Genomic DNA, 14,992 nt, shown 5'->3' with positions numbered 1-14,992 from the left:
CTTCATTCTCCCCATCCTTGAGTAGCAGTCAGTGGTTCTGCTTGTGCGCCTTTCATCCTCCCCATCCTTGAGTAGCAGTCAGGTACCACAGGCCTCCTTCCTCAGCCCGCCTGACCCACGCTGAGAAGGGACAGCCTGGGAGGACATCAGGAGGTAGAGTCAAGGTCCAGAAAACCCAGCCAGCAGGCTCAATGGACTGAACAGTAGCGGATGAAACATGGGACACCTGCCCTTGGTCCCTGTAGCCCACAGCACAGGTCCAGGGGGAGGGGGGTGTGGCCTGGCAGGCCAGTTGAAAGTGGCCGCTGGGTTTTGGTGGCTGCACACTCATCGGGAGCTGAGTTCCCAAGATCACAGCCTAGGCTGTGTCCTTGAGAGCCGAGGGAATGATGGGCCCACCCATCATCATGGACAGACAGTGTGGGCACATAAGAGGGGCTGAGGGAGGCAGGCCGTGTCAGAGAGAATTAGAGGAACTGGGGTTTTAGCCCGGATAAGGGGAACCAGTAGACGAAAAGCTGCCATCATGGCCAAAAGGCTGTCCTGAGAAAAGAAACCAGTATGCTGGTTTTATGAAGCCTCAGAGCGGAGAGGGGAGACCCCTGGAGCCCACAGAAGCTTTAGCTCCCACCTGAGAACTATGTGATAACAGAAGTCCTGTCCAGAGCTGGAATGGGCTGCCCAGGGGGTGGGGTGTCACATCGTTGGAAATGTGCCTCCAAAAGCCTGGATGATCACTTGGTGGATTTATTACAAAGATTGTTGAGGAATTAATTCCTGGGTGGAACTAGATGAGTGTTCAAACATTTCATCCACTCTCATACCTGCCTCACAATTTGTATCTTATCCTATACTCATTTGTTTACTCAAGATTTTTCTGTAGAATAATTAAAACCACACTATAAAAATGTTAGCTGAATACTGCTTCCCTGTGAAAGTCTCTGAGCCTGGGGTTTACTCCCTCTTTCCTAAAAAGGGAAGTATTATGTCTAAAAAAAGCAAGTATTATGAGATGGAGAGGCATACTGATAACCAGAAGAATTGGGAGATAACAAATGAGGCATGAAGCAGTGTGTCCCCCTGTGGTTCAAGGTTATTAATACCACGGCCCAGTGCCACCTAACCATCCTCCCAGTGCATCCCACACTTTGGGAAAGGGTGGGCCACATGGTCTCTATGGTCTCCCCAACTCATAGGTTCCTGCTCCAGTGAATTTATTCTACATGTTTTTTAAAATACCAATTTATTTTTTAGGACAGTTTTAGATGTACAGAAAGGTTAAGCAGATAGTACGGAGAGTCCCCATAACCCTTTCCCCGCCCCACACCGGGTTTCATCCGTTAGTATGTTCAGACATTAGTATGGCACCTGCTGTTACAATTGCTGGACCAATGCTGATACATAGTTTTTTAACTCCAGGCTGTAGTTTATTCAGATTTCTTTTCTTTTTCCCTAATGTCCTCTTTCTTTCCCAGGAGCCTATCAAGGACAGCACAGTAAATTTAGTGTCATGTCTTCTTAGGCTTTTCTTGGCTATGACAGTTTCTCAGACTTTCCTTGTTTTTCATAATGTTGAGTTTTGAGGAGGACTGGTCAGGTATTTTGTAATTGGATTCATTCAGCTGGGATTCATCTGATGTTTTTCTCATGATTTGACTCGGGTTGTGCATTTTTTGGAGGCAGACCACAGAGGTGAGGTGCTATTCTCATCACATCATACCGAGGGTGTCTACCATAAACATGTTGATCGCTGTGGATGTTGACCTTAATCTCCTGGCTGAGGTGTGTTTGTCAGGTTTCTCCACTGTAAAGTGACTCTTTTCCCTTCTTTCTACACTGTCTTCAGAAGGAAGTCACTGTGTGCAGCCCACACTTAAAGAGTAGGAAGTTATGCCCCACCTCCTTGAGGGCGGAGCATCTACATAAATTATTTGGAGTACCACATAGGAGACTTCTTTCTTCTCCCCCATCTATTAATTATTCAATCATTTATTTGTCTTTTCTCCCCTATTAACTATTCAGTCATTTATTTCTAGCAGTATGGACTCATGGTTATTTGTTTTGTATTTTGGGTTATAATCCAGTACTGCTTTATTTTGTCCCTCAAATTGTTCCTGCTTTGGCCATTAGGAGTTCAGTGGGCTTCCATGTCCTTTTGACATGTTCCCATCATTGTAAGTTTTAGGTTTTGGTTTTTTGAATACTTCCTAACTTTCTGGCATTATAAGATGTTCTAGGCTCATCTTGTGAATTTCCTGCCTCAGTGCTAGAATCAGCCATCTTTCCAGGGATCCCTGGCTCCTTTTACCAGAGAAGGGTATTAGAAACCAACATCTGAATGCTAGCTGTCAGGCACCAAAGTTCTATGCTCCAGTGAATTTATTCTATTTTAAAGTGGTTTTGAAATAAGTTCTCATTGTATGCTCAAAACCAAGAGTTAATGTTATAAGGATATTAATATGATTTTTCCTATGTTCCTCCAGCTTTTAGAGAGAATGGTTTCCCAGACTTTGCTTTAAATGTCTTGAATGAATTTGACCTTGGTGGAGGTTTAAGGCACCCCTTTCCCTAAGCAGTGTGGTCTATTAGCTGTGGGAACAGAAGTACCTGTGTGGAGCTGTGAGTGTGGGCCGCTGTTCATGCACTGTCCAGGGCTGCACACGTGAGCATAACTTTAGTGTCTTTATTGATGACCGAGCTCCAGAATTGAGTGAGGCACCTCTGGCCTGGCATTTTCTTGCTCTCCTGATCTTTACAAGCTTTTCTTAGAATTAGGTGGCCCCAGGGAGCTGCTGTGTGATGCAGAGGAGAGAGCATAGGACTGAGTGTCAAGAGACTTGGAGTCAGAATGCGTGGTCTCAAGTCCTGGCCTCATCTTCCCCTAGCTCAGTGACCTGGAGAATTCCCAGCTGTAATACAGAAGGAGTAATCCTACCTCTGGGGTTGGGCCAAGGGAAACATCGAACCTAGAAAGATTTGGAAAAGGAGTATAGTCCTTTACAAATTAATGTTAGCTAAATTTAGTGCATGCACTTCAAACATAATTGGAGGATGAAGGACCAAGTGCAAAGAATTAAGATTTTGACGATTTATCTGTCTTTTCTTATTTCTCCATGTACATAAAGTTAACTATACTTGGGAGTTAGAAATGTGGTCTTTGAAGACCTATGCTACTCAAATCTGAAATCTTAGTTACTTCACCCATTTATTTTATTTAACAAACCATTATATAGCTCCAACTAGGTGCTTCAAAAAAAACTCAGTCCTCCTAACCACCCTGTGAAAGTAGGCACTTTGTCAGCCCCGTCTGTGCTGGCCTGTCATGCAGTGGGGATGGTTTTAGTATCCACCGCAAAGGCCGTGCAGATGCTGCAGTTACCCAGCTTTGTATGGAGCTTGGAGGACTCTGAGGCCCTGTCGATGTCAAGGTCTCATCGTTTTCCTTCCTTTGTGAAGTGTGTAGGGCTCCCTTTCATTATTACCATTTCGTTATTACCAAAACAGGAACCAGAGCCTGAGAGGCTTCAGTAAACTCAAGGCAGTTAATAAAAGAGTCAGAAATGAGCTCATTTAATGCCCTTTCTCCTCTTGCATTCCATAAAAACAGGAGCCTATCTTGCGATTCTTCCAGGTCATTGGTGTTAAAAAATTCGTGCTCTTTGGAAATCATAGGGAACTGCGGCTCAGCAAGCCTTCTCTTCTCCAGGACTGGACATCTGGAGTCCATCACTGAAGTCATCCAAGTTAATGAAATCATGGCAACTGTCTGCCTCCAGCTCCCTGGAAATTTACTGCACATGGAGTTAATAGTGTCAAGTTATTGGACTTTTCGTCTCGACAGACTCATACTTCTTAGCTCTGAAATCTTATAGTTGTTGAATCTGAGACTAGAGTAGATTTCAAATAATATGCTCATATTCCAAATTAATATCTTTTCAGACCAAAATACAGGGGAAAATGGAAAAGCTGTCTTCAACTACCAAGGGAATTTGTGAACTAGAAAATTACCATTATGGGGAGGAGACAAAACGGCCCCTCCTGTTTCACACATGGCCCACAGCCCATTTTTGTAAGTAGTTTTTTCTGCATTGATTTTCAAGGGTAGATTATGAGAGCACTTGAGATCATTTAGATCTGGTACTCTAAGAAGCTGACAGGCTTTGAAATTCAATTCAAGAGGATCCATTGGGAGGGAAGGAGATGGGGACATCTTAAAATGAGCATTTCTTCTTGGCTTTAATCACCTAATAATCAGCAAGGAATATGAAATGTAATTAGAGACTCATGAAGCAAGTTGACATTATTAGCCCTTTAAAACCAATGGGTAGAATGAGTTCTACCTCCTGTGAAGGCAGAAACCTTTCTTTTTTTTTTGGAAGAAAGGTGGGGTTTTTGCTTTTTGTTTTGTTTTAATTAAAAAAAAAAACTGAGGTCACTTCAGCTTTAGCCAAGCCCATGGAAGAAGACTACCAGGAAAATGGAATCCATTACTTAAATAAGCTCTATGAGATAAGGGTTATTTTTAGTTTTATTAGTTCAAAAGAAGGGCTAAGCTATTTGATGTTGATTTATGACGTCACTTTTAAATAAGGGAGAAAAGGGTAAAATCACCTAATGAAATGTGTTTACTGAAATATTTCAGTTTGAGGTGAATCTACTATCTATAATCATTGCAGGTACTTAAGAGTTGAGTAGAAAAGATTATAGCTACTTTCTAATTTCGTGACACCATGTTATTTCATTCTACTAATCTCCACCAGCTCGAGTGATGAATACCCATGTGGCCTTTCTGCCTCAGTGCTGTTGCTAATTCTGGTTTTTAACAAGGACCTTTTCAAAGTGGCAGGTCACCCCCAGTCAAGAGTACTTCCTTGAATTACTGCTATTAGAGGAGACTTAAATTTATTTCAGATGAGGTTTCCCGCAAGCTCTCTGACATGTACTGGAAGGAACTCCTCCTGAAGCGCACCATCGTTGAAGAGCTGGCACACACTGTGGACCACGACCTCACCCTGAGCTACCTGTCAATGTGGCTGCACCAGCCCTACGTGGAGAGTGACAGCAAGCTGCTTCTGGAAAGCATGCTGCTCGAAACAGGGCACCGAGCACTGTGACTGCCCAACATGGCTTTGTGCATGAGCCTCCAGGCTCTGTACCACTGGCTTCTGTAGCTCCCAAGGTGGACAGTCTTTCAGGTAGGATCCAGTGCTGTACCCCAGGATTATACCCTGTGTTCTGGCGTGGCCACCCACTGACCTTCTTAGAGTCTTCCAGACTGGATCATTTCATCAGCTCCCTGCAGCCTCCCCAGACACATTACTGCTGTGTGCCATCCACCACTCAGCATCATTGGCACCTACTGTGAGTCTGTCCCCCATGAAGACTTCTGCTGGAAATAAATGAATTCATCAGAATGACTAAGTGATCTTGTTTCTGTAAATTAGGTATATTTTACACATATTACATTTGTGTAGAAAATCCCTGGTTTCATATTTTTACTTTATGTCTACCTGTATTCTTTTAATTATTATGAGACTATATTAGTTTTGTAATTACAGCTAATGTTTAAAATACCATAGAGTTAACTGAGTAAAGATTGGCATCATGGAAGTGAAAACTACCTACAGAAAAACTGCCTCTAGGGGCCAGTGCCGTGGCCGAGTGGTTAATTTCGTGTGCTCCGCTTCGGCAGCCCAGGGTTTCCCCAGTTCAGACCCTGGGCGTGGACATGGCACTGCTCATCAAGCCATGGTGAGGTGACATCCCACATGCCACAACTAGAAGGACCCACAACTAAAAAAAATATACAACTATGTACTGGGGGGCTTTGGGGAGAAAAAGGAAAAATAAAATCTATAAAAAAAAAAGAAAAAAATTGCTACTGTTTGCATACTGAGGATGTGACAGGCCAAATGAAGTATCATCCATGTCATTCTACTAGCGTAAATCCTATAGTTTGGCAATATTTGCAACCAAATATTGGGGAGATCAATTCTGCCCTTGCTCCCCAGAATCAAAATCTAAGAAACTGCATGCTCTGTGATACGGGATGCAGCCTCATGAAACTGAAGTTCCAGTGTCCCAGGAGCAAGTGCTTCCCAGGGAAAGAAAGAAACTATTCCCAAAATAAAAGACTTATACATGACAGGGATGTATTTTGAGAGAATGTTAGGATATTTCACTGTGCAAGTTGACACCAAAAGCATTTAAAAGCAACATTTCTTAGAATTTCTCTTTACTCTGCCCTTGCAGTTTTTATTAAAATCTAACCATCATAAAAGTAGCCCATCAAAACTAGGAGGCAGAGCAAAATGGCGGGGTGAGCTGACCCGGGACTCTCTCCTCTCCAAAGTACAACAAAGGACTGAAAAAAGAAAACAAAAAACCTGAATTTCAGCTAATGAACCTAATGCCAGGACTCAGAGACCTACAGTATCAAAAGACAGAAGACGGAGCCCCTACTGCCTGCCTCCGAGGAGCTGGAATGGCATAAGAGAGAACATCGCTCCATCCCTTAGAAACCGGGATCACCACGTGGGTCCAGCAAGGAGTAGGGGCCGCATGACCAGGGGATGGTCTAGGACTCCCGCTGCCGGTTCAGTGGAAACCCGCTGACAGGGGAAAGCTTCCGTGCATGGGGACTCCATAAACGCAGGGCCCCGGGAGACCAGAGAACAGAACTGATTGAATCCAGATCGGTGTGCAAAAGAAACCGCCACCACCTGCCCCGGCAAAGTACACTGGGTGCCGCCATCTTGCCCGAAGGCGGATAGCTCAGAAATGCGTGGCTCTTGACCCTCATCTAGTGGCGACAGGCTGTAACTGCAACCAAATTCTACCACCATGCGAAAAAACCGCTCCTCTACCATCCACAAATTAATAAAAACCCCAAACCAGAAGGAAAACAATAAAAACATAGAATTAAGTCCTGAGGACTTGGAATTAGGTAAACTAAATGAAAATTAGTTGAGCAGCTATAATCAAAAAACTCAATGAGGTAGAGAGAAAGATAGAGAAATAAGCCAAGTTCTGGAGTTACTTCACAAAAGAGACTGAAATTATAAAGAAGAATCAAACAGAATTACTAGAGATGAAAAACACAATGGACCAGATAAAACAGAATATAGATTCCCTGAATGCCCGGGTAGACTCCATAGAAGAGCAAATTAGCATAATTGAAGATAGACAGGCTGAATGGCTCCAGACAGAGGAAGAAAGAGAACTAAGGATTAAAAGGAATGAGGAGTGTATTAGAGAGACAGCAGATTCAATGAGGAGAAAGAATTTAAGGATCATAGGAATTCCTGAGAACATAGAAAAGGAAAATGGAGCAGAAAGTGTGCTTAATGAAATTATAGAAGAGAACTTCCCAAATCTAGGGATTGAGGGAGAAATGTGTGTAGAGGAAGCTTTCAGATCTCCTAGATTTGTCAATGTAAAAAGACCTACTGCAAGGCATATAGTAGTACAAATGGCAAAAAGGAATGACAAAGAAAGAATACTCAGGGCTGCACGACAAAAGAGAATTACCTACAAAGGAGCCCCTATCAGACTTTCAGTGGATTTCTCTACAGAAACCTTACAAGCTAGGAGAGAATGGAGAGACATATTCAAAGCTTTAAAAGATAAAAATCTTCACCCAAGAATACTCTATCCAGCAAGAATATCCTTCAGCTATGAGGGAGAAATTAAATCTTTTCCAGACAAACAAAAGTTAAGGGAATTTGTAACCAAAAGTCCTCCACTACAAGAAATCCTCAAGGCTCTCATACCTGAAAAAAGAAAAAAGGGAGAAAGGGGTCACAAACCACAGAGTAGGGAGACAGATAAATAGAACCAGAATAGGATAGCAAATATTCAACTATAGCATTAGGATAAAGGTAAGGAAACTACCAAAGCAAAGACGATCTTATCACTCTAACTACAAACTCATAACACAAGTTGGAACAAGAAATGACAATAATAATTTAGGAGGGGAAGAGCAAAGGGACTAAATTAGTCTAGGCCAAGTAAGTAAGAGACCACAAGATTCTAAATACAAACTTCAGGGTAGACACTAAATTAAACAACAGAACAGAGACACAAAACATAAATAAGCAAAAATCTAAGAAACCCAGCATAAGAAATTGCAGTATCAAATGGGTAGGATAAAGCACACAGGAAGAGAAAAGCAGGAAAGCCAGATAATGAGCAACAGATTGACAGCTTTAAGTCCACATGCATCAGTAATCACTCTCAGTGTAAACGGATTGAACTCTCCAATAAAAAGACACAGAGTGGCAAAATGGATTAAAGAACAAGATCCAACAATTTGTTGCCTCCAGGAAACACACCTCAGCCCCAAGGACAAACACAGGCTCAGAGTGAAGGGGTGGAGGACAATACTTCAAGCTAATAGCAAGGGAAAAAAAGCAGGTGTTGCAATTCTTATATCAGACAAAGTGGATTTCAAAATAAGACAGGTAAAGAAAGACACAGAGGGACAATATATAATGATCAAAGTGACACTTCACCAAGAAGAAATAATGCTTCTAAATATCTATGCACCCAACACAGGAGCACCAAGGTTCATAAAGCAACTATTAACAGACCTAAAGGAAGATGTTAAAAACAACACAATAATAGTAGGGGACCTCAACACCCCACTCACATCAATGGACAGATCATCCAGAAAAAAATAAAGAAATAGTGGAGCAAAACGAAAAACTAAAACAATTGGACTTAACAGACATATATAGATCACTTCATCGTAAAAAAGCAGAATACACATTCTTCTCAAGTGCACATGGAACATTCTCAAGGATAGACCATATGTTGGGAAACAAGGCAAGCCTCTACCAATTTAAAAAAATTGAAATAATAACAAGCATCTTCTCTGATCATAATGCTATAAGGCTAGAAATTACAAGAAAAAAGCTGAGAAAGGCACAAAGATGTAGAGACTAAACAATACACTACTGAACAAGCAATGGATCACTGAAGAAATTAAAGAAGAAATAAAAAAATACCTGGAAGCTAAAGAAATTGATAACATGCCATACCAACTCATATGGGATACAGCAAAAGCTGTATTAAGAGGAAAATTCATCGCAATACAGGCACATCTTAACAAACAAGAAAAATCCCAAATAAGGAATCTTAAACTACACCTAACTGAACTAGAGAAAGAAGAACAAATAAAGCCCAAAGTCAGCAGAAGGAGAGAAATAATAAAAATCAGAGCAGAAATAAATACTATTGAAACGAAAAAGGCAGTAGAAAGGATCAATGAGACAAAGAGCTGGTTCTTTGAGAAGATAAATAAAATCGACAAACCCCTAGCCAGACTTACAAAGAAAAAAAGGGAGAAAGCTCAAATAAACAAAATCAGAAATGAAAGAGGAGAAATAACAACAGACTCTGCAGAAATACAATGGATTATAGGAGAATACTACAAAAAACTCTATGCCAACAAAATGGATAACCTAGAGGAAATGGATAAATTCTTGGACTCCTAAAATCTCCCAAAGCTCACTCAAGAAGAAGCAGACAATTTGAACAGACCAATCACAAGGAAAGAGATTGAAACAGCAATCAAAAACATCCCAAAGAATAAAACCCCAGGACCAGATGGCTTCCCTGGGGAATTCTACCGAACTTTGAGAGAGGATTTAATACCTATCCTTTTCAAGCTATTCCAAAAAATTAGGGAGGATGGAACACTTCCTAACACATTCTATGAGGCCAACATCACACTGATATCAAAGCCAGACAAGGATGCCACAAAAAAAGAGAACTACAGGCCAATATCACTGATGAACATAGATGCAAAAATTCTAAACAAAATTTTGGCCACCAGAATTCAGCAATTCATCAAAAGGATCATACATCATGATCAAGTGGGATTCATACCAGGGACACAGGGATGGTTCAACATCCGCAAATCAATCAACGTGATACACCACATCAACAAACTGAGGAATAAAAACCACATGCTCATCTCAATAGATGCAGAGAAAGCATTTGACAAGATCCAACAGCGATTTATGATAAAAACTCTGAACAAAATGGGCATAGAAGGGAACTCCCTCAACATAATAAAGGCCATACACGACAAACCCATAGCCAACATCATACTCAATGGACAAAAACTGAGTGCCATCCCCCTGAAAACAGGAACGAGACAAGGATGCCCTCTATCACCACTCTTATTTAACATAGTACTGGAGGTCCTGGCCAGAGCAAACAGGCAAGATAAAGAAATAAAAGGAATCCAAATAGGGAGGGAAGAAGTGAAACTCTCGCTGTTTGCAGACGACATGATCTTATATATAGAAAACCCCAAAGAATCCATTGGAAAACTGTTAGAAGTAATCAAAAACTACAGCAAAGTTGCAGGGTATAAAATCAATTTGCATAAATCAGTAGCATTTCTATATTCTAACAATGAACCAACAGAAAAAGAACTCAAGAACACAATACCATTCACAATCGCAACAAAAAGAATAAAATACCTCGGGGTAAATTTAACTAAGGAAGTGAAGGACCTATATAATGAAAATTGCAAGGCCTTTCTGAAAGAATTGGATGACAACATAAGGAGATGGAAAGACATTCCATGTACATGGATTGGAAGAATAAACATAGTTAAAATGTCCGTTCTACCTAAAGCAATCTACAGATTCAACGCTATCCCAATCAGAATCCCAATGACATTCTTTACAGAATTAGAACAAAGAATTCTAAAATTCATATGGGGCAACAAAAGACCCCGAATTTCTAAAGCAATCCTGAGAAAAAAGAACAAAACGGGAGGCATCACAATCCCTGACTTCAAAACTTACTACAAAGCTACAGTAATCAGAACAGCATGGTACTGGTATAAAAACAGGTGCACAGATCAATGGAACAGAATTGAAAGGCCAGAAATAAAACCACACATCTATGGACAGCTTATCTTCGACAAAGGAGCTGAGTGCATACAATGGAGAAAAGAAAGTCTTTTCAACAAATGGTGCTGCGAAAACTGGAAAGCCATATGTAAAAGAATGAAAATTGACCATTCTTTTTCACCATTCACCAAAATAAACTCAAAATGGATCCAAGACCTAAAGGTGAGACCTGAAACCATAAGGCTTCTAGAAGAAAACATAGGCAGTACACTCTTTGACATCAGTATTAAAAGGACCTTTTCGGACACCATGTCTTCTCAGAGAAGGGAAACAATAGAAAGAATAAACAAATGGGACTTCATCAGACTAAAGAGCTTCTTCAAGGCAAATGAAAACAGGATTGAAACCAAACAACAACCCACTAACTGGGAAAAAATATTTGCAAGTCATATATATGACAAAGGCTTAATATCCATAATATATAAAGAACTCTCACAACTCAACAACAAAAAATCAAACAACCTGATCCAAAAATGGGCTGGAGACATGAACAGACATTTCTCCAAAGAAGATATATGGATGCCCAATAGGCACATGAAAAGATGCTCAGCATCGCTGATCATCAGGGAAATGCAAATCAAAACTACACTAAGATATCACCTTACACCCATTAGAATGACAAAAATGTCTAAATCTAATAGTAACAAATGTTGGAGAGGTTGTGGAGAGAATGGAACCCTCATACACTGCTGGTGGGAATGCAAACTAGTGCAGCCATTATGGAAAACAGTATGGAGATTCCTCAAAAAATTAAAAATAGAACTACCATACGATCTAGCCATTCCACTACTGGGTATCTATCCAAAGAGCTTGAAGTCAGCAATTCCAAAAGTCCTATGCACCCCAATGTTCATTGCAGCATTATTTACAATAGCCAAGACATGGAACCAACCTAAGTGCCCATCAACAGATGAATGGATAAAGAAGTTGTGGTATATATATACAATGGAATACTACTCAGCTGCAAAACAGAACAAAATCATCCCTTTTGCAATAACATGGATGAACCTTGAGGGAATTATGTTAAGTGAAATAAGCCAGTTAGAGAAGGATAATCTCTGTATGACTCCACTCATATGAGGAATTTAAAAATGTGGACAAAGAGAACAGATTAGTGGCTACCAGGGGAAAGGTGGGGTGGGGGGTGGGCACAAAGGATGAAATGGTGCACCTACAACACGAATGACAAACATTAATGTACAGCTGAAATCACACAAGATTGTAACCTATCATTAACTCAATAAAAAAAAAAAAAGTAGCCCATCAGATGTCTTGCAGTCTGGGAACTGCCTGGTTAGCACTTGGCAGAAATGGTGTCCTGCTACGTGCTCCCCTGCTCGTTTAGGAAGCAGACTGTTGCCATGAGCTGCAGATGGGCAGGACAGAGCCCCAGGGGCAGGAGGTCCATCGGCAGGCAGTTTTGTGTTGGGGGGGGGGGTACGAAAAGAATAAATGCTCTTCAGGGGAGACACTGAAGGATTTCTAGGCCTTTCCAGGATATTTCATGTGTGCTGGATGCCTCATCCCCTGGACACCCACGTTGCCCAGGAGAACTAATGGAAAGATCAATACTGCTAAGGACAAATGGAAGAAAAAGAGGTAAGTCATGAACAAGTTACCCAGTGGCACTAGCCCAGAGATCCCTCATAGAATGGAAGACGTATCAAATTAATGGAAGAGATCTCTTCCACTCTATCTGGAATTTAGGTATTTCTAAATTTCTACCTAGGAACAATGAAGCCATCAGAGAACCAATATCGGATTTCTAAACAGTCGACTGGTCACACAATTATCTCCTCTGCCTCCAAAATTCTTGCCAAATAGAAAAGGAATATAAAAAGGTAGACATCCACAAAAACAAAGAGAAGGGGATTGGGGAACGGTTTTGCAATGAATGCACAATTGGTACATTTAATTAAAACTAAAATATCTTTTTGTAACTCCAGGAAACACTAAAGCTCATACAAAAGCACGAAAGTAATCACTACGCACCACACACAGCTCAGCTGGGAACGGTATTTGCTTGTCATAAAAAATGTGACCCGGCAGTTATCAGCCATTCATGCTGATCACCAAATATTGCTATACATCAAGAAATGACAGTATAAGCTTGTTATTTAGTGATGTCGACTGAAACACCAAGAGAGACCGCTAAAAGACCTAAAGGTGGTTACCTCAAGAAGAGGATGGGGAGAAAAGAAATGGTAATTATGTGATGTGATGGAGGTGTTAGCTAATCACAGGGCAACTATAGTAAGTGTATCAAATCAGCACAAAAGAGGAAGTGAGGGGCTGCTTTCTTTTTTAAACAATAAGTCTTAGAGAACTGACATTTTACATGCACGTGTAATTCTGTTAAGAATAAAAACCAAATAGCAAAAAAAGAAAGAGAACTGCTAAGCAAATGAAAAAAACCAAGGCAGTTATCTCCAGGAAAAACAAAAGCTTACAAGAAAGAACATGTCATCACAGTACACCACAAGGCTCAGCAATGACAATCTTTATGCTTTGGTGTAAGCACTGAGCACGGACTTAATACCAACTCCCGATGGAAGGACACTAAAGTGGGGAGCCATGTCCCCATGTCGCACAATGGTTGGCCCATGGACAATATCTAATATGAAGAAGTCAAGAAAGTAGTGAGAGAGACATGATTCAGACACGTAGAGGTAAACAACTAAAAAGAAAGTAACCGCCTCAGCTGAGGGGAGCTGAGGGCTGGGGCTAGGCCTGCTATGGCTCATCAGAGGCCCTTCAGCAGCGTTAGACATTCTTAACTATGTGCATATTATTCCCTGGGTGAAAATAAAAATTTATCTTAAAATGTGGGCCTCAGAGGGCATTAAAGACCACCTCTCCCATGGCCTGTCTCTTCCCGTTCAGCTCTCCGCACTCCTGAGATCACTGGGGAGGCGGAAAAGGATGAAACTGGTGCCTCAGGAGCCTGACCAGGGATGCAGCTGTGGGGCCCCTTGTGCCTTCCAGGGAACACAGAAACAACGGAGTTTTCTTCCATCACATGTAGTAGTAATTAACGATGGTTGAACATGGACTAAGCACCAGGAATGGCAAAAAATGCTGCAAGCACATGTCCTCGTTGAAGGCCACAGTGGCCACCCCAAGGGAGTCACTCGGGTGGAAATTTGTCCCCGTGCCTGTGCTCTGATGCCTCTTTGCTCGTGCTCCTAATCTGAGTATCTCAAATTATAAATATTATGTAGACAAAAGAAAGTTCTTGATGAGAAAAGGAAATTTCCATTTGTTTTCTACGTAATAAGGTTATGCCTGTCAATGTATTGCTGTGATGTGGGAACTGTGCTATAAATCTGTCTCTATTTGGGGACCCTGCGAACACTGTCCTGGTAGATACAGCACAGGTTCCCCAAGCACAGGTCTGTCAGTCCTCATTGCTGCTGTCAATTCCGTGCCTGGCACCCAGCAGGCCCTCAACAAGCACATGTTGAGTTAATGAGTGTGCTAGCATCAGAGCCACCTGTGTTTTCAACTCTGTACAGTGGACGAGGATACTTTATTCCATCAGTTAAATTCACTATTCATTCACAGTAGCACACACAATGGTGAAATTAAGATATGTTGGGATATTCGATAGAGTCCTATAAACAGAAACTAAATGCATGTCTGACAGGGCCTCAGGCTAGACCATTGTCGGATTTGACCCAGCTGGTTGTGTTAGTTGCCCAGTGGGGGCTATGAACGATCCTCAGACAGGAGGCTCTGTCCACATTCCAGGATCCAAGGGTGGGACTCACTCCAAACTCCCAAGAAGTGCCCCCGAGTCCACAGGACGCACCACAGCCTGACCCTCAAGCCTGACTCTCCTAGGCAGAGTTCTTGTTCACTGCTGGCCATTCCATCCTGCCAGGACACCTGGCCTTCTGCTCCCATTGAGCCTGCCTTGAGCTCAAGTGAGAGGACAGGGAAATGCCCCCAGTCATCAAAAGGGCTGTAGGAAATGCTGGCCCCCAGGAAGAAAGCCCGCCCCTCCACAGCAGGCCCCAGAAGGAGCACAGCACCAGGGTGGGGTGCAGCCCATGATCCCA

At 41.8% G+C, this 14,992-nt stretch overlaps 1 protein-coding gene across 1 annotated transcript in view; it reads left to right on the top strand.

The window, feature by feature from the left end:
* The window catches only part of CINP (cyclin dependent kinase 2 interacting protein), a 14,772-nt gene extending 9,355 nt beyond the window's left edge, over positions 1 to 5,417 (top strand). The window contains exons 4-5 of the mRNA XM_046647665.1: positions 3,940 to 4,069; positions 4,912 to 5,417. Coding sequence (XP_046503621.1) covers positions 3,940 to 4,069; positions 4,912 to 5,114 — 333 coding nt within the window. The 3' untranslated portion in view covers positions 5,115 to 5,417. The remainder of the gene's footprint in view (positions 1 to 3,939; positions 4,070 to 4,911) is intronic.
* The last annotated feature ends 9,575 nt before the right edge of the window (positions 5,418 to 14,992 follow it).

The sequence above is a fragment of the Equus quagga genome, chromosome 20, assembly GCF_021613505.1.
Source record: "Equus quagga isolate Etosha38 chromosome 20, UCLA_HA_Equagga_1.0, whole genome shotgun sequence".
Classification (NCBI taxonomy): domain Eukaryota; kingdom Metazoa; phylum Chordata; class Mammalia; order Perissodactyla; family Equidae; genus Equus; species Equus quagga.
The sequence above is the reverse complement of the archived record's forward strand: the minus strand, read 5'-3'. Positions and strand labels throughout refer to the sequence as shown.